General features: G+C 40.8%; 1 protein-coding gene across 6 annotated transcripts in view; it reads right to left on the bottom strand.

The window, feature by feature from the left end:
• The window catches only part of LOC121268930 (vesicle-fusing ATPase), a 249,069-nt gene that overhangs the window by 89,316 nt on the left and 136,216 nt on the right, over positions 1-23,537 (bottom strand). For all 6 annotated transcript variants that reach the window (XM_041173206.1, XM_041173204.1, XM_041173207.1 and 3 more), the window contains exons 16-17: positions 17,885-17,951; positions 5,034-5,113 (exon numbers count right to left, since the gene is read on the bottom strand). In XM_041173206.1, the coding sequence (XP_041029140.1) occupies positions 5,034-5,113; positions 17,885-17,951 (147 nt within the window). The remainder of the gene's footprint in view (positions 1-5,033; positions 5,114-17,884; positions 17,952-23,537) is intronic.

Genomic DNA, 23,537 nt, shown 5'->3' with positions numbered 1-23,537 from the left:
TTATGACACCAGGGTTCAACATAGGACTTGGAACTTAATTGGATATTTTTGAATTAAATGAATCTCAGCTATTCTCAAACTACACCCTGTATTAGTGAGTTCCACATTTTCATGACACTCTGGTGGAAACGTTTCTCCTGAATTCTCTATTGGATTTATGGATACTAGTTTTGGACTGCACCTCCTCTACATCTACCTGATCAAACCCTTTCATTATTTTCAAAGATCTCTATTAGAGAAGTTCTGAACCCTCTCTTTTCTAGAAAAGGCTACCCAGCTTATCCTCCAGCAATGAGAATGACCAATCTGCTTTCGGCGTTGGTTGGAATAATATTGACCAGGATACCAGGGAAACTGTCTTGCTCTTCTTTGAAATGGATCTTGGATCATCTGAGAGGGCAGATAGAGCCTTGGTTTAATGTCTCAGTCAAAAGATAGCATGTTCAACAATGCAGCAACTCCTCAGTCATTGGTTAAGCTTTCTTTCTGCCTATAATCTATAGAGCTTGGAGAAAAAACAAGCTTGTTACCACCTAACCACTACTTCAATTTACCACCTCTTCTCTCTTAATCTCTTCAAGTTAGCCAGTGTTGTAGACAGTAACAATCTGCACTTAAATAGCACCATTAATTAAGAAAACTGCCTTGCAGAGACATAATCAAAGCATACACAATGGACTTTGGTCATTCTCCATTTTTCTGAATAGAAATCGTAAATAGAAATCATCTGAACTTGAACAACTTTGCACAGGTAACTTTCAGTAGCTACAAACAAAAACAACAAAGTTAACGGCTAGAACTCAAGTATAATCAGTCACCAAGAGAAGGGATTATTGGTTTCAATAACGCTCATTACTGAGTACCAATATTTTTTTCTGCAGCTGCTTCTTATTTAGTTTTACATCGATAAAACCTTTGTGTATAATCCCATCGGCTGACCTATAATTAACTGCACTTTGCCAGACGCCTGAATTTACTTGTAAGATTAAACCACTCATTAAATTCTAAAAAAACAGACTTTAAAGCTTTAGTACTTCACAGGAGGCGACCCTTTTCTTTATTTAAAAAAAATTGAGCTGTGCAATTTGTTTTGATATAGTCACTGCCAGAGTCACTAAAAATATAATGTATTTTAAAAAGCACCAAAAGAACTTAAGTTCAAAGCCTCTGTAAATCATCCAACAGTAAGCGAGATCATTCTTTTTAAACCCCATGTTAGAGAAAGACCTTGTAAGTGCACGAGTAAAACTGTGTTATGGCAGTATTTTGTTTGGAGGATACCAGGGTACCCAGGTTCTCTATCTGCTCCGTATGAAGCTTGTTGTTCCTAAGCAGCAATTCAAGGTAACTCCCTTGGGTTAGGGGAAACTAAGTTCACAGTTTCCACTCCTACTAGCCATCTAACAATCCATGTCAAAAGTGCATGTGCAGATGCCAAGGGAAACCAGGAGACACCCCCATTGTAGAGTTATCATTTAGGTGGCAGATGGTTCCTGAAGAACCGGAACAAGCATATGATAGCACTTTGAGAAAGGCAGAAGAGTGGACAAGACAAAGCAGAGGATGTGTTTCACTGCAAAGTAGAAACAACTGCAAGAGTTCTACAATGTTGAGGATAACGTACAAGGACAGAAGTCATTACCAAATATAAGCCAATAATATTGCCTCATGTCACTCTTTTCGGACAAAAACACCTGTAAAACAGCTTAGAGGAAAGAAAACAATACTAAGCATTACAATTTAAAACTAACTTGAGGTTAAGAGAAGCACAAATAACCAACAATTCAATTTTTGCATTTTACAAGAATTTAAACTAAGTCTAAATTTCCAAACTTTATACCTATCCCACCAATTCAACCATCTTCCAAAGAGTCATGTGACTCAAAATGTTAACTGTTTCTCTTTTCAGATGCTGCCAGACCTGAGTTTTTCCAGCACTTTGTTTTTTTTTCAGATTTCCAGCATCTGCAGCATTTTGCTTTTATTTGATTCAATCCTCTTCTTCAGCTTCCTCACCGAGTTAAAGCAAATTGTTCACTAACATGGCATTCTATTTGATTCTGAGCTGAAAACAAAAGCCACCTACTTCCACATCTGTAATATCACCTGTCTCTGCTCTTTTGAAACTCTCACCTGCGTTTTCGTCACCTCGACACACACTACTATTCCAATGCTCTTCAGGTTGATCTCCCACCTTCCCCAGACTTCATCTGAAACTCTGCTGTCTGTATCCTATCCTGCACCTTGTGCTCACTGACCTATGATCTCAACATCTAAAATTTTCATTCTCCCTCATGGTCTCACCTTCTCTTTCTCTGTAACATGTCCCAGCTCCACAGCTATGCATTCCCCTAACTCTGGACTTTTATACATCACTCTCTGCATTCACAACAACACTTGCCACTGTGCCTTCAAATCATCTAAGCCCCAAGCTCTAGAAATTCCACCCAAAACCCTTAAGCCTCTTTAGAACCCTCTGCTCCATTAAGTACCTTCTTAGGACCCCCCTTCCCCCCCCCCCCCCCCCCAATCTTCATCTTCTCTCCTTTGGCTCTGCAACCAATTTTTGGTCTGATCACACCTCTGAAGTGCCTTGAATGATTTGCCATGTTATTTGTGTTGCATGAAGCCAAGTTTATGAAGCAGTGACAGGAATCAAATATCCTTCACCAGATGGAAACAGGACTTCTTCAGCAAGCCATTCTAACTGAAGCATCCATGCTCCTTGCTGAGAGAGATGGGAGCTCCAAACTCAGCATTCCTGATTTACTTGCAGAATTAATTAAAAAAAATTGAGCTGTGCAATTTGTTTTGATATAGTCACTGCCAGAGTCACTAAAAATATAATGTATTTTAAAAAGCACCAAAAGAACTTAAGTTCAAAGCCTCTGTAAATCATCCAACAGTAAGCGAGGCACAGCAGAGTGGTAAAAAGGACAGAGGGAGGGATGGGTGTGTTTGTAAGAGCACCATATGATACCAAGTGTTGAAGAGAGTAGATACCCACGTGGAAAAACACAAAGTCAAACCAAGAGCTACTTGGTTCACTGCACAAAATGTACAGAAGCATAAAACCATTCAATTGATCAAATTCAAAGTGCTTTCACTAAACAACTGTCTTACACAAGGTGAACTGCAAAACCTGAACTTTACTACACTGAGGTCAAAAGACTCCCCCACTCCTTTGACAAGTGCTAGGAACCAACAATCAAGTCATACCAAAGGAAATGCTGGATTAATCACTGATGCTTAAAGTGTGTTCCAGACGATCATGATTAAGCGCGTGCGGATGATATTCCCAAATGGGTAAAGGCAAGCTTGACATGGCACTGAGACATACAAACCAGAATGGTTCCAGCTTACATCCTAGATGTGTACTAAATTCGACAATCTCAGCCATGATGCTATAATTAGTGTCTCAGGGTCACAAAGGAAAAAGCACACAACGCAAACAGCCCAAGTAGAACAGAACCTGTCCATACCCTTGGCTCAGAGGGTAATACTCTCACCTTTGACTCATAAAGTTGCGGGTTTAAATCTAACAACAGATACAATGATCTTGGCTGACAATCCAATGCAGTATTGAGGGAACAATGCAGTGTCAGAGTCTGTTCTCTCTGGTGGACAGAAAAAAGCCCTCCCTGGTGCCCTGACCAATAATTACCCTGCAACTAAAATAACAAACAGATTATCTTGTTGTTATCAAATCACTGTTGGCCAAACCTAGTTGTACATAAATTTAGTTGCTGGGTTTTGTACTATATAACAGTGACGATACCTTAAAAGTACCTCAATGGCTGCAAAGAACTTTGGGATGTTCCGAGACCCTAAATGGTGCTATGTAAATTCAAGTTCTTTCCTCGGAAGCATGTGCAGAGACTGAGGGCTGAATTTTTAAACAGCAGTGGAGGCTGGTTCAGAAGCAGACAAATTCCCGCCACTAGCCAACTTGATAGCATGTTCCCGCCTCCAGGTTATTTTAAACCATGGGAATTCAAGGGGGTGGGGGTTGTTGGTGAGGCAGCTACTCGCCCACAAGCAGAAGGTAGCCAATTAAGCAGCTACTTTGTTGATGCTGACTGGAATCCCTTGCAAAGGCTGAAACAAAACCATTGATGAAGGCAACCTCCCAAGCAGCAGAACACGTGGGGGCTAGCACTCCATGCACCATGTTTAACCACACCCTGTGGTTGTAAGATGGCCACAGCGATGGCCACAAGCTTGCCCTAGCGGTCTGACTGCTGCAATCAGTTTTAATTTCACCTCTTCTGAGCGCGCCTCCACTTTGGGCCACCCTCTCTCCTCCACACATCAGCAGCTCCCACCTCTACTGATGAGGCTGCCAATCTCTCAGGGTTGGATGGCCTCCCAGTTTGCCCACCCGCAGTCCTTAATTGATGGCTCATCAAAAATAACATGGGCATCAGGCACCGAAGAAATGTCCTCAGAACTGAAATTCAGCAACTTGGTTGAATGGAATGCAGTTTTCAGTGGTCATAGATTACACATGAGCAGCCAGCTTGGTTGAGGTTTTGAAGCTGACTGCTTTGTGGAACAGTAATTATCATTTGGTATCGTCAAGAGAAAAGGAAAGGTAAAAAATTAGAGTGGACAGGGAATCAATGTTCCACACCAAACAGCTCAGCTATTAACTACTCCTAATTCATATGTTCGTATATAACTAGTGCACAAGAGAAGATAGGCAAAATCATGGATTTAATGTGAATTTAATGACTGATTTACACTAAAATCCATGAGCATCTTAGAGTCAAGAGGTTGTTGAAAAATCTGGAGGCTAAGCCAAAATGAGTATTAATCCTTGGTTTAAAACAGCTCTCTGCAAGATAATTTCTTTCAATATTAAAGTCTGATACACTCTCAATTTCTTGGAGAAGCTAATTACACGCTCTGAGAAGTATAAATCTAACAACTAACATGTCATTTACAAAATTCCAAGGAAAAGTTAAAAACCCTTGGAATGACAGAAACAACAGGTGTGGTTCACTCATTATTTTGAACAATGGTTAACTTACATGTGGAGATGACTTCTTCAACAGGACCAACAGAGCTTGAAGCACCAGGTTGGAGAAGCGTGGGCCAATTGGGACATAATCTGAAATCAAACAGTAACATGATTTTTTTTTCTAATTTCTACTTCCTAGTCTCTACTCCCCAACTCTTTGGTGGGGTTTGATTCCACAAACATCTGGTACTTCATTCAAGTGCCTATTCTTTATAGGGACCAGGGACAAAAATGTCGATAGACCAATCATCTGTAGCAGCGCCACAGCTAAAATTGGCTGTGCCTTGCCTTTACTCAGAGATTAACTGACAGCATTCAGCAGCAGGAACCCTGATCAAATTTCCAACTCTGACATAGATGGCAGACTTCATTTTTGGCCCCAAACAACTGCCCCTTCCCTAACGCCACCATTCCACATGTCACCTGCACCCAAGTGACAGGACAAGAAAGATGCATTAAACCCTTAAGTCAATATGGTTTTATTGCTGCTGCCCACTCTGGAGCGTGGAATGGACTAACATTTCACACAGATTTAAACTCTCCCTTAGGTTTGTCTGCCCTGCAACTACTGCACCTTCCAAATTTACTATTTTCATTCAGAAACTTCATTTCTCTAAGGAAAATTAACAGTAATAAAGTACCCAACAAACCTCTCCATACTAAAACATGGCAATTTATGTGTCAGCCATGGTTTAGTGGTAATGCTCTTGCCCATTAATCAAAACGGTGGGGTTTAAGTTCCACTCGAGATTTCAGCAAAAAACCTAAGTTGATACTCCTGAGCACATTACTGATGGCTTATTGCATTATTAATGAATGATTACAACTCAGGTGGAGGTCATTCGGCCAGTCATATCTGTGGTGATCCTCTAAAAGAGCAATTCACCTAGTGCCACTCCCCTGCCTTTTTCCCGTAACCCTGCAAATTTTTCCTTTTCAGATAATGATCCTATTCCCTTTTGAAAGCCACAATTGGTCCTCACTCTCAGGCAATACATTCCTAACCTCTTGCTCCATGAAGATGTTTTTCCTCATGTCACCATTGCTTCTTTCACTGATTATCTTAAATCTGTGCCCTCTTATTTTTGATCCTTCCACCAATGGGAACAGTTTTTCCCTAACTACTCTGTCCAGGCCCACGATTTTGAATATTTCTATCAATTTTCCTCTCGACTTTCTCTTCCCCAAGGAAATTAGTCCTAACTTCTCCAAACTTTCTACATAATGACAATTCCTCATCCCTGGAACCATTCTTGTGAAACTTTTCTTCATTTTCTATAACACATTCACATCCTTCTTAAAGTGTGGTGACCAGAACTAGACACAATGCTCCAGTTGAGGCTGTTTTATACAGGTTTGACATAACTTCCTTGCTTTTGTATTCTGTGCCTCTATTGATAAAGCCTAGGATGATGTGTGCTTTATTAACCACACTCTCAACCTGTTCCAACCATTTTCAATGATGTACAGATCTTTCTGCTCCTGTACTGCCTTTCAAATTGTACCCTTTATTTTATATTGTCTCTCTGCATTCTTCCTACCAAAATGAATCACTTCACACTTCTCTGCATTAAATATCATCTGCCACTTGTCCACCCATTGTACCAACCTATGTCCTTTTGAAGTTCTGTACTATCTCCTCATGAATCGCAATACTTCCAAGTTTCCTATCACCGACAAATTTTGAAATTACACCCTGAAAACCCAGGTCTAGGTCATTAATATACCTCAGAAAGAGTAGGGGTCCTAACACCAATCGCTGGGGAACTTCATTATAACCCTTCCTCCAGTCCAAAACACAACCATACACTGCTACCCTGTTTCCTGTCACTCAGAATTTGGCATCCATGTTGCTATTTTTATTCCACGATCTCTAACTTTGCCCACAGGTCTGTTGTATGGTACCTTATCAAATGCCATTTTGGAAGTTCATGTACACCAGATCAACTGCATTGCCATCATCAACCTTCTCTGTTACCTCAAAAAACTTAAGCAAGTTAGCAAGCACTATTTTCCCTTAACAAATCCATGCAGGCTTTCCTTAATTAATCCACCTTAGCCAAATTGTCCCGAATTATCGTTCCTAAAAGCTTCCCTGCTACTGAGGTAAAACTGACAGCTCTGTAGCTGTTAAGCTGATCTTTACACCATTTTTTGAACAAAGGTGTAACGTTTGCAATTAACCACCCAAGTCTAAAGATGATTGGAAAATTATGGCCAGTACCTCTGCGATTTCCACTCTCACTTCCTTCAGTACCCTTGGACGCATCCCATCCATTCTTGGTGCTTTATCAATTAAGTACAGACAGCCTATCCAATACCTCCTACTTATCAATTTTAAACCCATTAATTGTCTGAGGTACCTCATCTTGCATCATGACTGATGCAGCTACATCCTCCTCAATAAAGATAGATGCAATGTTGGTTTATCAAGTTGATTCCATTATGGTTCATAGTGTGCAAGTGAGGAGGGACAACCAGAATGCAAAACTAGATATTGTTTGAAAGCAATGCAGGTGTGAGCACATCCATGATGTTGTGAGGCAACTGACTGCACTGGGAGGAAGGTGGTAAGGGGGCATGAAGTATAGAAATGCAATGGTCAGAGGTCCCATTGTCAGGAGGATATTCAGTTTTTTCTGCAATCACTGACATGTATATCACATAGTGGCACCAGGGAAGCAATGCACTGAGGGTGCAAAACCTTTTCTTGTTGGGGGGGGAGGTGCGCGGCGGCACGAGGAAGAGGGTAAAGGGGAACAGCCAGAAGTCATGGTCCACATGGGAACCAATGAAATCGGAAGAAAGAAGGCAGAAGTCTCCCATCAGGAAGAAATTAGGGCAAGTTCTCAAAGGTGGTAATCTCTGGATTACACTCAATGCCACGCGCTGGTTACTACAGGAGTAGTAGGAAAAGACAAGTTAGTGCTTGGCTAGAGAAACGATTCAGGACTTCAGATTCCTGGGGCAGCTGGAGGGCAGATTGCAGGTCAACATAGCTAGGACCAATGTCTTTAAGAGATGGTTAACTGGCACCATGAGAATGGTTTAAACTAATCTGGTAAGGGGGTAGGCACTAGCATGAAGCATTAGACAGGAGAGGTGACCGAGACTGAGTGTAAAGAACAGTTCAGAAATGGTTAAAGAGAAGCTATTGAGAGTGAATCTAGACAAGTTTGGAATACATGCCACGTGGTAAATAAAGTCAAGGCGCTGCAGGCACAAATCATCATATGGAACTGTGATATAGTGGCAAAACAGTGGCCTGACCCACAGCATAGGAAGATTAGGAACTCAACATTCTTGGCTACAATGTATTCAGGGTAAGATCTTAAGAAATAGAAGGAGGTGGTGGCCATTCAATCCATTGAGCCAGCTCCATCATTCAATATTATAGCTGATCTGTGACCTTAACTTGACTTTCCTGTCTGATGCACCCCACCACCTGCCACCCTGCCGTACCCATAACTGCACTCCCCCACCAATCCCACCAAGACCCATAACCTCAGACTCAGACAGATCAAAAATCTGTCTAACTCAGCCTTGAATGACCTAGCCTCTGCTGCTCCCTTGGGAAGAGAATTCCAAAAACTAACAATCCTTTGAGAGAAGAAATTCCTCCTCACGTCTATTTTAAATGGGAGACCCCTTAGTTTAAAATTGTGTCCCCTAGTTCTATATTCCTCCATGAGCGGAAACATCCTCTCAGCATCTACCCTGTCAAATTCCCTCAGAATCTTGTTTCAATAAGATCACCTCTCATTCTTCTGAGCTCCACCGCGTATAGGCCCAACCTGCTCAACTTTTCCTCAAGACAACCCTTCATCCCAGGAATCAGCCAAGTGAATCTTCTCTGAACTGCTTCCAATGCAACTTTATCCCTTCTTAAGAAGACGCAAAACGGTAAACAGAACTCAGTGCAGGCTGACCAATGCCCTACTCTGCCAAGACTTTGCTACTAAAATACTCCATTCCGCTTACAATAAATGCCAACATTCTATTTACCTTCCTAATTACTTGCTGAACTTGCATGCTAACTTTTTGTGATTTATGTACAAGGACATCCAGACCCCTCTGTACTGCAGCATTCTGGAGTCTCTCTCTGTTTAAATAATATCCTGCTTTTCTATTCTTCTTGCTAAGGTGGACGATCTCATATTTTCCCACATTTTAATCCATCTGCCAATTTTTGGCCCACTCACAACCTATCTTTATCCCTTTTTGGACTGTGTCCTCCTTGAAACTTGCTTTCCTATCTCTCTTTACATTTTTGTCTACAAAACACTCGGTCCCTTCATCCAAGTCATTAATCTAGATCGTAAAGAGTTGAGTCCTCAGCACTGATCTCTGTAGCACTCCACTAGTTTGCCAACCCAAAAATGGCCAAATTTATCCCGCCACTGTTTCCTGTTAGTTAGCCAATCATCTATCCATGTTAATATATCACATTAACACCTCATCCTAACACCTTTTTATCTTGTGCAATAACTGGCTGGGACATATATTGAGTGCCTTGAAATATAAATGTACTACATCTACTGGTTCCCCATTATCTACCCTGCTTGTTACATCCTCACAGAACTCTAATAAATTTGTCAAACACAGTTTCTCTTTCACAAAACTACGTTGACTGCTTGATTGCATATCTAACCATCGTGTCTTGAAATTCAATGGCACTACCATCACCGACTCTCCCACTATCAACATCCTTGGGGGGGGGGGGGGGGGGGGGGGGGGTTTACCCATTGGCCAGAAACTGAACTAGGATAGCCACATAAATACTGTGGCAATGAGAGCAGGTCAGAGGCTCGTACCCCTGTGGCAAATAACTCATCTCCTGATTCCCCAAAGCCTGTCCACCATCTACAAGGCACAAGTCAGATGGAATACTCACCACTTGCCTGGATGAGTGCAGTTCCAACAACACTCGAGCAGCTTGACACTATCCAGAACTAAGCAGCCCACTTGATTGCCACCCCATCCGCAAACATTCACTCCCTCTGCCACTGACGCACAGTGGCAGCAGTGTGTGCCATCTATAAGGTGCACTGCAGCAACTCACCAAGGCTTCTTAGACAGCACTTTCCAAACCCACAACCACTACCATCTAGAAAGACAAGGGAAGGAGATACATGGGAGCACCACCACCTGGAAGTTCCCCTCCAAGCCACTCACCATCCTGACTTGGAACTATAGCGACAGTGAAGAAATGGTGATGGGTCAAAATCCTGGGACTCCCTCCCTAACAGCATATAGGTGGACCTAAACATGGACCTAAACAAGCAGTTCAAGGCAACAGCTCATCACCACCTACTCAAGGGCAATTAGGGATCAGTAGTAAATGCTGGCTTAGCCAACAATACCCACATCCCATGAATGAATAAAAAAATGATTTTCTAAATGTTCTGCTACAATCTCCTTAATAATGGATTCTAGGTTTCTGTCTTCCTCCTTTTCTTGAATAGAGGTGTCACATTTGCAGTTTTCCAATCCACTGGGACCTTTCCAGAACAGAAGGAATTTTGGAAGATTACAAACAATGCATCCAATATCTCTGCAGCCGCTTCTTTTAAGACCCTAGGATGTAGGCCATCAGAGCCTTCCTCTGTATCTCCTTGTAGAAGCTTTAACTTCAGTTATATTTCTTGCCAGTTTTCTCAATCACCCTTTGCTGCTTTCTAAAATGTTGCCAAGCCTAACACTATCCTTGCAGCAATGTACCTCGTTTCTTTCAATCTGATATCACCTTTAGCTTCCTTAGTTAGCTATAGATGGTGCACCTTTCTCAGTCTTTTTTCCTCAGTGGAATACATCTTTGCTGAGAGTAATGAAATAGCTGTTCATATGTCCGCCACTGTTTCTGTTTTATCTTTTACCCTATTTTCCCAGCTTACTGTAGCCAACTCTGCTTTCATAACCTTGTAATTATTCTTCAAGTTTAAGACACTAGTTTCAGACCCAGATTTTGCACCATCAAACTGAATGTGAAATTCGATCATGTTATGATCAATCTTACCTAGAGGATCCTTCACTATGAGGCAATTAATTAATCCTGTCTAATTACACATTACCAGGTCTAAAATAGCCTGTTCCCTGGTTGGTTCCAGAACATATGGTTCTAAGAACTGTCCCGAACACACTATGAACTTGTATTCCAGGCAACCTTCGCCAGTTTGATCCATAAGGAAAGACAGGGAAGGAAAAATTGAGGCAGTATTGATTAAAGAAACTAATACAACACTGGAGGAGAATGATGTAGTTGAGGGGTCTAAGACAGAATCTATTTGGTTAAAATTAGGGAATAGAAGATCTATTAAGTTACTGGTGCATATTATATTTCCTTCCCATTATTTAGTGGCCTAAAGGAGCAAATGTGCAGGCAAATTACAGAAAGATGCAAGAAAAACTAGTGATAAAGAGGGACTTAAAGTTATTTTCCCATCTGTATTGGGATAATTTAAGGGGAAAAGAGGGAAGGAATTGCTGAAACGTGTACAAGAGAACTTTCTTCATCAGTGTGATTCCAACCCAATGAAAAAAGAAAGCGGTGCTGGATTTATTTATGGGAAATGATGTGGAGTATGTTTTAATAGAACAGCATTTAGGGAACAATGATCATATCATCAGGTTTAGAATAGTTAAGGAAAAGGACAAAGGACAAACAATAATAAAAATACTTAATTCAAGAAGGGCGAACTTCAGTGAGTTGAAAAGGGATCGGACTCAGCTGGATTGGAATCAAAAATTGGTAGGCAAAACAATAATTGAACAAAGAGAGACCTTAATAGAGGAATAGGTTCAGAGAAGACACATTCCCATAAATTGGGAAAGGAAGGGCATCCAAAGCTCAAACTCCCTGAATGACTAAACACGTTAGGTTAAATTGAGACAGGAAAAGGTAGCAACTGACAAAAGTAAAGTTCATAATACCATAGACAGCCAAGCTGAATATAGAAAATATGGAGGAGAACTAAAAAGTAAATGAGAGGAGCAGAGAGTATGAGAATAGATTTGTGGCAAACATAAAAGGGAGCCCAAAATCATTTATAAACATACATACTAACAGGATGGTCAGAGGAATGGAGGGGATGATTAAGGGGCAAAAAAGGACATGTTCTTGGGGAGACTCAGGGCTTGGCTACAGTATGAAATGAGTACTTTGCATGTGTCTTCACTAGATACGATGACGCTGCCAATGCAGCAGTGAAGAGGTAGCAGTGGTATTGCATAGTGTGGCAATCTTTGTCGCAGACACAATACAGCAAGGAAAATTTGTAATTTTAATATTTGTGGAATCTATAATTGGTTTTTAGTATACTTCAAAAGGACCTTTAAGAGTTTATATCAATCGTAAAGGGGTCAACTGTAATTTTCTTGAATGAGAAACATTGGCCCATGTGAACTGAAAAGCAGTACCACGAGGACATTAAGACCCAAAGCTCTGTAGCTGGCAGGTACAATAGCACGTGACAGCAAAGGAGACAGCAGAAAAGGCGCACTAACGGTATTACACGTACACAGCTCCTTGTTAAATTAGACAGAAAGCTGAAGAGGGGGTTAGAGCGGGGATTATGAATTGGATAATTTTACTGCTGCTGCTTTGGTTTTTCCAGAGCCAACCAGGCTGTTTAACAGAGTTTAATGGGTTTAGATAAAAGTGTTTCTGGGAATCTGTGCCATCAAGATTGCTGTGAACCTAGCTAAAGACGTATGCAGAAGTGCGACAGTTGGGTGACAGCCATCACTGGGGAATTCAGATCGAATACAGTTGCCAGTGAACTTGGCTTGAGTGCCAAATCTATCGAGTGGAATAGTGAGACACCCTACGTACCAGAGGTTGAGTTAGAGAACTTTGGAACTGCATGTGATACCACATTACTGTGGGAGTGATATGGTTGTTTGTGGCAGTATAACACAAATTGTTGTATCAACAACTTAAAGTTAAATTTACCTTTTTATTTGAAGTATTGTTTGTCTGTTAATTCATGTTTACTTTGCGTTGGTTCTAATTCATTTTAATGTAAAAGGTTACTAAAAGTGAAATATTGTTGGTAATTTCTTCATTTGGGGGTCGTTTGGCAAATTTGGTTATTTTAGTTTATGGTTCCCCCATGGGGATCATAACAACAGGGCAGAAATAAATCATGTGGAGGTACTTAAAAGGTCATCAGCCTTCACAGTAGAAAAATCACCTGGTCTGGATGGGATGCATCATAGATTACTGAAGAAAGAGTGGAAATTACAGGGGCTTTGGCCACAATCTTCTAATCCTCCTTGGATAAGGGGTGATGCCAAAGGTCTGGAAATGATACAGCCATTAAAGAAAGAGAATTGTAAACCCAGCAACTATCAATTAGCATAACTTAAATAGTGTGGACTTTGGGAAATAATAATCCAGGAACAAAATAAATTGGCATTTGGAAAATTATGGGTTAATTGGATGGTGTCTCTGCCTGTGAGCTCCAGGATCAAGTCCCACTCTAGGATCTAGGAAGCTATGATCATAACACAGCCAAACAGGTTGAGTAACAACTTCTAAATTCTTTCGACATATGCCAATGGCAAGCGTAAGAGTAGCAGGGATTCCTGGTCAGCCATGTAATGGAAAGAAATTGGAGCCTCGACCATCACTATCCATAGCTTCAGACTCCATCATGCATGTAAAAGTGCACATTGCCATAATAACTACGACTCCTTGGGAGGGCCAGTTCGTTCAATTGGCTGGATAGTCAACATAGATCAGATTGGTGTCAACAGCATAGGGATCATTTCCCCATTCAGGCCAGGGTGGATTCAGGTCCTGCCTTCTTGCCCGACCCATGGTGCAGGTTGTGATGCTGTGGGTCAGATCTGCCTTTGGGTGGACAGCTCAAGAACAGGGAGGAGAAACAAAAGTCAGCACAGATTTGTTAAAGGCAAATCATGCTTAACTAACTTCATTGAGCTCTTTGATGAAGTAACAGGGGTGATGAGGTGGCACGTTTGATGTGTATACAGACTTTCAAAAGGCATTTGACAAAGAATCACATAACAGGCCTGTTAGTGAAACTAAAACCCATGGGATTAAGAAGAGACAGTGGAAGCATGGGCGCAAAAGTAGCTGAAGGACAAGAAAAAAAAGAGAACAACAGTTGTTTCTCGAACTGGACGGATGCACACAATGTTATTCCCCAGGAGTTGGTATTAGGATCACTGCTTCTTTTGCTATATGTTAATGACCTACATATACAGAGCATACTTTCAAAGTTTGCAAATGGCACAAAACTCAGAAGTAATAAATAAAGAGAAGCATAGTGAACGACTTCAGGGGGACAGAAAGACGGATGAAATGAACAAACACATGGTAGATGGAATTTAGTGCAAAGCAGCATGAAGTGACATATTGTTGTGGTAAGATGAGGAAAGGCAACATAAGCTAAAGGGTACAAGTTAAAATGGGGGTGTAGGAACCAAAAACACCTGTGGGGTGTATGTATACAGTCTTTGAAGGGGACTGAACAAGTTGAGGTGGTGATTTAAAAAGCTGGGATTCTTTGGCTTTATTCATTAGGGCAGAGTGTACAAAAGCAATAGAGTTATGGTACACTTATGAGCTACTGGTTATGCCTCAGTTGAAGTATGCTGTTCAACTCTAGTGATGATCTCGGAGAGGGTACTGAAGAGATTTTCTCAAATGGTTTCAGGGATGAGGGGTTTTAGTTGTGTGGAAAGAGTGGGGAAGCTGGGATTATTTTCCTTAAAGAGAAGGTTGTGAAGAGATTTGATAGGCGTTCAAAATCATGAATTGCTTTCTTATATAGTAAGGATGTAGAAGTCTTGCCACAGAAGGATCAGTAACCAAAGGACACAATTTAAGGTAATTGGCAAAGGAGCAAGAGGTGACATGAAGAAACTATTTTACTTATAAAGCAAGTTGTGATTAGAAGCAGACTGCCTGAAAGGTTGGCGGAAGCAGATTTATTAATAATTTTAAAAGAGAACTGGATATTTATTCAAAAGGAAAAAAGTACACGGCTATGGGGAAGTGGGACCAATTGGGTAGCTCTATTAAAGATCTGGCATAAACACGATTAGCCAAATTGTCTCCTTTTGGGCCATATCATTCTGTGACGCACAATGTACTTTCCTGAAGGAAGCCTTCATGCTTTTTTATGATGGCAAACAAGCATGTGATAATAGGCTTAAACAGATAGATGACATAATATAAACTAGGACTTAATCAATGTTCCTTTGACAACCAAAGTACAAAAGGCAATTCTGTGATCCAGCATATAACAATACTCATAAGGAGCACTGATCTACAAATACAGCTGTGCCTTTGGCCCATGCTCTCTGTAAGCACAGCTCCCTTTCGAGTACAAGGTTGTGGAATTATCCTTATTGTAACATTTGTCACCCATAAAATTCAAACACCTGACCAACATAAAGAGCTGTGGTATTGTAATTTCATCAGATTCTGAGTATGGCTCCCTGAGTGGCAAAGGCTTGCTCATGTGTAGACTGACCACCTGGGCCCGAATTGTGGCTATTCAAAAATATTTAACCATACAGGTTTGGTCCTGTTCTTATCTAGTGTTCATGCATGCTCTTCCAGCAGCAGTCATTTGATAGTAAACAGGAATAGAACATAGGCCAGTTTTCCCCACCCCCCTCCTCTCCATAACTGCATAGCCCAGAGACACCCAGGGTACTTAACATACTCCAAAACGGCTTAGCTGAAACCAGCAAATCGGAACAGACCAAATATTCTTCATCTGGGAACCTAGATAGTGACCATTAGCAGAACATTTGACCACAGGAGGCAGCACATCTGCAGATAGCAATCAGAAGTATAAAAGCTGACTCATATTTTGAACTCTTCTTCCCTTCCCAACCCGGTGCCATTTAAAGTAATTGCACTGATATATTGCTGAGGTCATTTCATAAAATGATGCAACATAAAGGTGGTTATTCTGCCCACTAGGTCTGCGTCAGATCTTTGGAAGAGCCATCCAATTCATACCATATTCTTCAATCTAGATCCTTTATATAGATATACCCAATAGCCTTTTGAAAGTTACAACTGAATCTATTTCCATCATCCTTTCATGCAGTGTACTTAATTCTAACCCCATCCCACAACCCCACCACCCCAGGCCTGGACTTTAGTTGCCAATGAATCACAGGTCAAATCAGACAATAAAATGCATTATCTGATGTCACCTGCAGAGAGAGCATATGCCTGAGGATGATGTCCATTACACGGGGAACACAAGAGAAGCCAGAAATGTGCACCTTCACACATCTCCATACTCCTGTCAACTGACTCTCTCTGAACTAATAATTTGCATTTATATAGCTGCTTTAACAGTAAATCATCCCAAGGCATTTCAGAAGATTGTAATCAGACTAAACTTGACAGTGCCAAGACAATAGGACAGGTGACAAAATTCTTTTTAAAAAGGTAGGTTTTAAGCAATGCTTTAAAAGAGTAGTGTCAAAAGGCAGACATCTTGGGGAAGGAACTCAAGAACTTAGGGCCTAGACTCAGTCAGCATGGCCAACTATGGCAGGGTGAAAGAAGCAGGAAAGGCATAAGAGGCCACAGTTGGAGGAACATAGACTTAGTGGAACTTGTAGGGTTCCCAATTTGAAAGGGTACAATAAAAAACATTAAAAACTCTAATCCTGGAAATTTAATAGGCTGAATTTTGGGCTTTATGTTATGCTAATGCACGAAAGAGAAAGCTCATGGTTTGCAACTAGTTAGGACAGGCCTAATTTCTGCACTTTTACACTTTGGACAAACACTGGTTTCACTGTGACACTATATTTTAAAACAGTCTCATTGTTTAGTATGAAATACGAAGGTTTCAATCTCAGGAATTTACCATCTTGTATGGGACTGCCACTTTTTCATATAGGCAATTTACCCAACCCCATTAAGCACTAATCCACAGCTAAGAATTTGGTTACTGCACAATTAAAGAATCAAAGTGAATAATAAGCCTCAGTACTCCACCAATGTTTATTATAACAGGTCACCAAGGCCTCAGGCTCAATGCCTGGTCTGAGCTGAAATAAGCTACGATCGGAATGAGTAGCCATGAGATTAGGAAAGAGGAAATAAATTCCATTCCAGATCTCTCTCGTTCATTTACAGTATATCATGGCAAAGAAACTTCTAATTGGAACTCCCACAGAACAAACACGAATTTCCTACTAAAATTTGTAGAACAGAGCAAGAGTTCACTGTTCCCAGCTTTGGTTGATCTCAGAAAGCTCAAAGGCACTAAAGCCCACAGAGCAAGTGAGCGAAAAGGGAAAGAGACCTAGTGAGAAGGGAAAAAAATAAGCTAAATTTCCACCTGCAGTCACAACCCAATAATCCCTGCTGCTAAGTATATGTGCTGATATTTTGTTATCTTAGGATGTACTCAGATATGATGTTCTTCATGATCTAATAGTTGGTGATGCACACTGACAGTCTTCCTTCTTGGGTGGGGCGGGGGGAGTGGGGGGGAGAGAACGGGATGGACAATGGCAACCAGCATGGGCCAATGAATTCCAAAGAGATAGAGTGGGGATATAAAGCACAATATTCAAATCATGGAAATTCACAAAAACTCCATAGCATTGGTTTACCAGGGAATTTTAGGAGTTTACAGCAGAGAGGAGTCAGCTCCCTCACCATGGCCTCAAATTCTGAACACTAAACAAATGAAAATGAATTTATCCAACGTAACTGGTAAAAGCAATCCGACAGTAGCTACCTCCAGCCGGTTGTGACAGGTAGCTTCTCGGGTTAACTGAAGAAAAATGCCATGCTCGATGCACAGATTAGTTAGGTGCCTTGGTAGACGTGTTGTCTCTCCAACTTACCCAGCAGTCGCTCAATGTCATCAACCACAACACAGCTCAGTTGGGACTTGTATGCATCCTCAAAGATCTGTCAACAGAAATTAATAGATAAGATTATTAAATAACTCATCAGGTAGACTTGTGGTAGCACATCTGTTTTTGTAAGTGGAGAGTTTGCACACCGAAACTTACACTATGCTTCAGTTTAATGTTTCAAAATCCTCAACAAATTTCAATAATATTGTCATATGCTATGTTTCTGCCAACAAACCACATTATACAATAGCTGGCAAACGTTCCTGAAGTTGACAATGAAGGAACTTGATAAAACTTAAATTCTTCCTATCACAAATTCAGCAAACACTCACATCAAAACTGAAGATAAGACCCCATGTCTAATTTCAGCATTTTGTGTCCAACATTCAAAAAGCCAAAAAGTGTTTGAATCAGAGCGCTAATTGGCCCATAACAACTGTTGCAGCCCCATGACACAGCCATCCACATGGTTCTTTTTCCCATACCCCTGCAAATTTCTCTTCAAATATTTATCTCCCCATTTAACAACATATGATGGCTGCTACTTCCACCAGTGTTTACTGGTTGGTGATTCCATATCCTAGCAACTCTGTACATAAACAAGTTTCTTTTAATCTCTCAGCTTTACATAGAATTACATGGAATTTACAGCAAAGAAACAGACTAATCTATGCCAGTGTTTTTGCTCCATACAAGTCTCCTTCCATTCTGATTACATTGTCTCATCAGGTCCTTCTACTTCTTTCTCCCTCATGTGCTTCTCTAACTCCCCTTTAAATGCACCCATGCTGCTCACTTCAATCTGTGGTAGCAAGTTGCATATTCTCACGACTAAGTGAAGAAGTTTCTCCCAAGTTCTTAATTTGATTTGTGTCAATCTTATACTTAAAACCACTAGTTTTAAATATCTTTTTTTTTACATCTGTCCCATCAAACTCCTTCATAATCTTATGAAAAGGAAAAAACTGCAAATCCAAAACAAAAATAAAAATACCTGGAAAAACTCAGCAGGTCTGGCAGCATCTGCGGAGAGGAACACAGTTAACATTTCGAGTCCGTATGATTCTACAACAGAACTAAGTAAAAATAGAAAAGAGGCGAAATATAAGCTGGTTTAAGGGGGGGTGGGGGGTAGAGCTGGCTCTACCACCACCCCACCCACCCCCCCCAATGCCTTAAACCAGCTTATATTTCACCTCTTTTCTATTTTTACTTAGTTCTGTTGAAGAGTCATACGGACTCGAAACGTTAACTGTGTTCCTCTCCGCAGATGCTGCCAGACCTGCTGAGTTTTTCCAGGTATTTATATTTTTGTTCCTTCATAATCTTGAAGGTTTCTCTCAGATTACCCTCCAGCATTCTTTTCTAGAGGTGAGAGCCTCAGCCTGTTCAGTCTTTCCTGATAGAAGAACTGGGCGGGTATAGCTATCAACCATGTAAATTTATTTTGCACTTTCGCATTTCTATATCCTTTTTTCAATACGTTGACTAAAATTGCACACAAGACTCTTATCATGCTTTAACTTGTGTTCTATGTCATTTTAATGTTACTTTTCTGCTTTTGAATTTTATTTCTTGAGGAATGAACCCCAAGGCTTCGTTTGCATTTTTTATGGCTTTGTTAACCTCCAGGGATACTTCTAATTATGTGCACTCCATGATGCTTTTGTGCTTCTACTTTATTTAGGAATCTATAGTATGTGACCTGCTTATTCCAACCACCAAAATGCACTACCTCATCTCTATCTACACTGAAATGAAGCTTCCATTTACATACCCATTCTGCATTCTGTTCATTTGATGAACGTAAATTTATGCCCACGCAGATACCGACTTATTGTCCAGTGGAAATAATTTTTCCCAATTTAAATCATCAGAACTATGCATCTCTATCAAACCTCATTTATTATTGCTTTGCTATTAAAAACACTATGCATTTATAAAGCACCTTTAACATAGCAAAACTTCCCAAGATGCTTCACAGGAGAACGTTAGCAAAGAAAATTTGACAGTCACAAAAAGAGATATTAGGACAAAGGTAGATTTTAATAAGTTGTCTTCCATGGGTTACTGTCAAACTTAGGTTGGGTTTCAGGAAGACAATAAGCCCCAAAGTCACTTTCCTGTGTTTCTATGTTGTCTTGTGCTACCTCTCTCTTATGCAGCAAAATGATAACCAAATAATCTGTTCTAGTGGTATTAGTTGAGGAATGATCATTGGCCACCAATCACACCATGGAGGACTCACCTGCTCTTTAAATAATGCTATGGGGTCTTTTACACCCACTTGAGGGCAGACAAGAATTTTGTTTAATGGCTAGATTTTGTGCTCAAGTCTTGAGTGAGATTCGACAATCTGTAATTGCAATTAACATTCTGCTTTTATAGTGTGTCACTAAGGGTATCAGCCCTGACCAATTTGTGCTCTTGGCTTGACTTCAGGTGGTTATACAGGTTGAGATTTTTTTTTATTCATTCATTGGGATGTGGGCATCACTGGCTAGGACAGCATTTATTGCCCATCCCTAATTGCCCTCGTTCAGAGGTGCTGTTGGTTTGGAGTCACACGTAGGCCAGACCAGGTAAGGACGGCAGGTTTCCTTCCCTAAAGGACATTAGTGAGCCAGATGGGTTTTTACAACAATCAACAAAGGTTTCGTGGTTATCATTAGACTTTTAATTCCAGATTTTTATTGAACTCAAATTCCACCATCTGTCGTGGCAGGATTCAAAGCTGGGTTCCCAGAGCATTACCCTGGGTCTCTGGATTACTAGTCCAGCGACGATACCACTACACCATCGCCTCCCCCCATTAAACAAGCATGAACTGGGGTCAATACAATGACCGTTTCATCAGGGAATTGTAGAGATTGCAATGTACTGCTCAGCTTCAGGTTTCAGCTCAAAAAGCACAGCTTTCCATTTATAACCAAGCGTAAAGTCTTCAATGCAACATTAATTTTTTTTTAAAAACTACAATTAAAAAGACACTACATTATAATGTGAGTGTGACAACAATCTGAAACCTCTGAGTAACTTTACTAAGCCAACCAGGAGAGCTTCATAAATGGATAGCAAGTAAGGAAACTAGCAAATGTTGAGTCCCAACTGCTGCTGGAACAATGCATTTCAATCAATTTACTCCTGGTACAGTCAACACTAACATTAAAGATTCTAACAGCTAATATTGCATTGGGCTGTGCATTTCAGTCACTAAGGCATCAGAAAGCCAGTGTAGGCTTCAAATGGAAGTGCAACATGGGAAAAATTCTCACATGGGTTATAAGTGGGCCTAAATGAGGAATCTAATCGGGGGTTCCAGTTACAAAAAGGCTTCTGTTTCTCTAGATGACCTGATCATAGAATACACATTGCATTTGGAATAAAGGATCACAGTGTTGTTCTAGCTGACTGTCTCAAACACGTGTCAATTTTACACTTATGTGTAAGATTTGTAGCATTTCAAGAGATTTCTACATGTATACATAAATACTTGTTTTCAGTCCTCGTTCCAAACTCCTTTTCCTAACTACCGACTCCAAGCCCTCTCCCAGTCTGAGATAAAGCCAGGTTATTCACAATCTTGTGCTCAAATGTCTCATTAGATCCTGAGATGAGTTTCTGATCTCACATTTGTGCCATCACTAAAACCACCTATTTCCACCTCCATAACGTTACCTGCCTTCACCTTCATTTCAGCTTATCTGCTGAAACTGTCATTCATGCCCTCGTTACCTCTAAACTCAACTATTCCGATGCATTACTGGCTGAACCCCAATATGCTATCCTCTGCAAACTTGTTATCCAAAGCTCTGCCATTCATTTCTCAACTCGCGGCAAGTCCTGTTCCCCCATCATCTCTCTGCTTACTGAGCTACACTGGCTCCGGTCAAGCAGAGACCTGATTTTAAAATTTTCCTTCTTGTTTTCAAATCCTTCCACGGCTTCAGCTCTATCTCTGTAATCTCCTCTAGCCCCACCACCCTCCAAGATATCTGTGCTCCTTCAATTCTGGTTTCTTGTGCATCCCCTAATTTTAATTGCTCCACCATTGGTGTTTGCACCTTAAGTTGCCTGGGCCCCAAACACTGGAATATCCTCCCTGCACCTCTCCACCTCTGTACCTTGCTTTCTCTCTTTTAAGACGCTTCTTAAAATCTGCCTCTTTGACTGAGCTTTTGGTCATCTGACCTAACATCTCCTTATGGACTCAGTGTCACACTTTCTTTCACAATGATCCTGTGAAACTCCTGGATATGTTTCATTATGTTAAAGGCATTATTTAAATTGTTGTTCAGTGCCTTGCTAGACCATTGCGGTTAACAGCCAATCACATTGTGTGGGTGTGGAGTGACATGTAGGTTAGACCAGCAGATTTCCTTCCCTAAAGGGTATCAGTGCTCCAGATGTCTTTTTACGACAATCCAAAAGTTCATGGTCACCAATATTGGCATAGCTCTTAACTCCAGGTTTATTCATTAAATTTACATTCCACCAGCTGCCGCAGTGCAATTTAAACCCATCCCCCAGAGCATCAAGCTGGGCCTCTGGATTACTAGTCCAAATGCTCATTGCAGCCTTTTCTCATGCAATGTCGTCACCAGGACTACAAAAACAAATTCCAGCCTTTTAATACAGTTTCACTATCTTCACGTAACAAATGAAGATGGTGAACCAGTCACAGGAAACACAACAGGACAATGTAGTTTCAAAAGATTGCAGTGATGTACAAGGCCTGAGAAGCAGAACTGAAAGCAAGGAAGACTCAACCACATTTCAAGAGTCCCTTTAAATAAACTTTCTTGTCATTTAAATAAAGGCAATCCAGTTTTAATATTACTTATACAGTGAAATATGCATTCAAATATTTTCTGATTCTAAATTAACAGTAATCTTTGGATTTAAGAAAAAGATGGTCAAACTGGCTGGCCTCCCAACTTGCCTCCCACTCCATAATCTTCAGATCATCCAAACTTCTGCTGCCTGTTTTCTGACGCGCACCAAGTTCCTTTCTATGCTTGTGGACCTATGTTGGCTCCCAGTCCAGCAATGCTTCAATTTTAATATTCTCATCCCTCTTTTTGAATCCCTCCATGGCCTCAACCCTGCCCATCTCTAAATCTACCCAGCCTCTACATTCACCCGAGATGCCGGCATTCCTCCAATTCTGATGTCTTGAGCATCACCAATTTTCATTGCTACACCATTGGCAGCTATCCTTCAGCTGTCTAGGTCACAAACTGTGGAATTCCCTCCCTAACCTCGTCTATCTCTCTACCTCTTCCTTTTAGACGTCCTCTAAAATCTAGCATTTTGACCAACCTTTTAGCTAGCTGTCCCAATATCTCATGTGACCTGATGTCAAATTGTGAGAGATAACATTACTTCGTATATTTAACTCAGTTAAAGCCACTACCTATATAATTTATACAGTAAATAATACATATATATTTATATCTAGTTGTTGCAGCAAAGTATGTTCAAACATGCACCTTCTCGTCAGATGAGATCAATAGCTGGTTGCTTAGACAGGTCTTTTGCTGGTTGATATTTGCAGCCACCAGGTGGCAGTGCCTCACAAGTGAAATAACTTGCTCACAACAGCAGTAAATTAATTTTTCAGAACTTTGTTAGAGAG

The sequence above is a fragment of the Carcharodon carcharias genome, chromosome 23 (assembly GCF_017639515.1).
Source record: "Carcharodon carcharias isolate sCarCar2 chromosome 23, sCarCar2.pri, whole genome shotgun sequence".
NCBI classification, from domain to species: Eukaryota; Metazoa; Chordata; class Chondrichthyes; order Lamniformes; family Lamnidae; genus Carcharodon; species Carcharodon carcharias.
The sequence above is the reverse complement of the archived record's forward strand: the minus strand, read 5'-3'. Positions and strand labels throughout refer to the sequence as shown.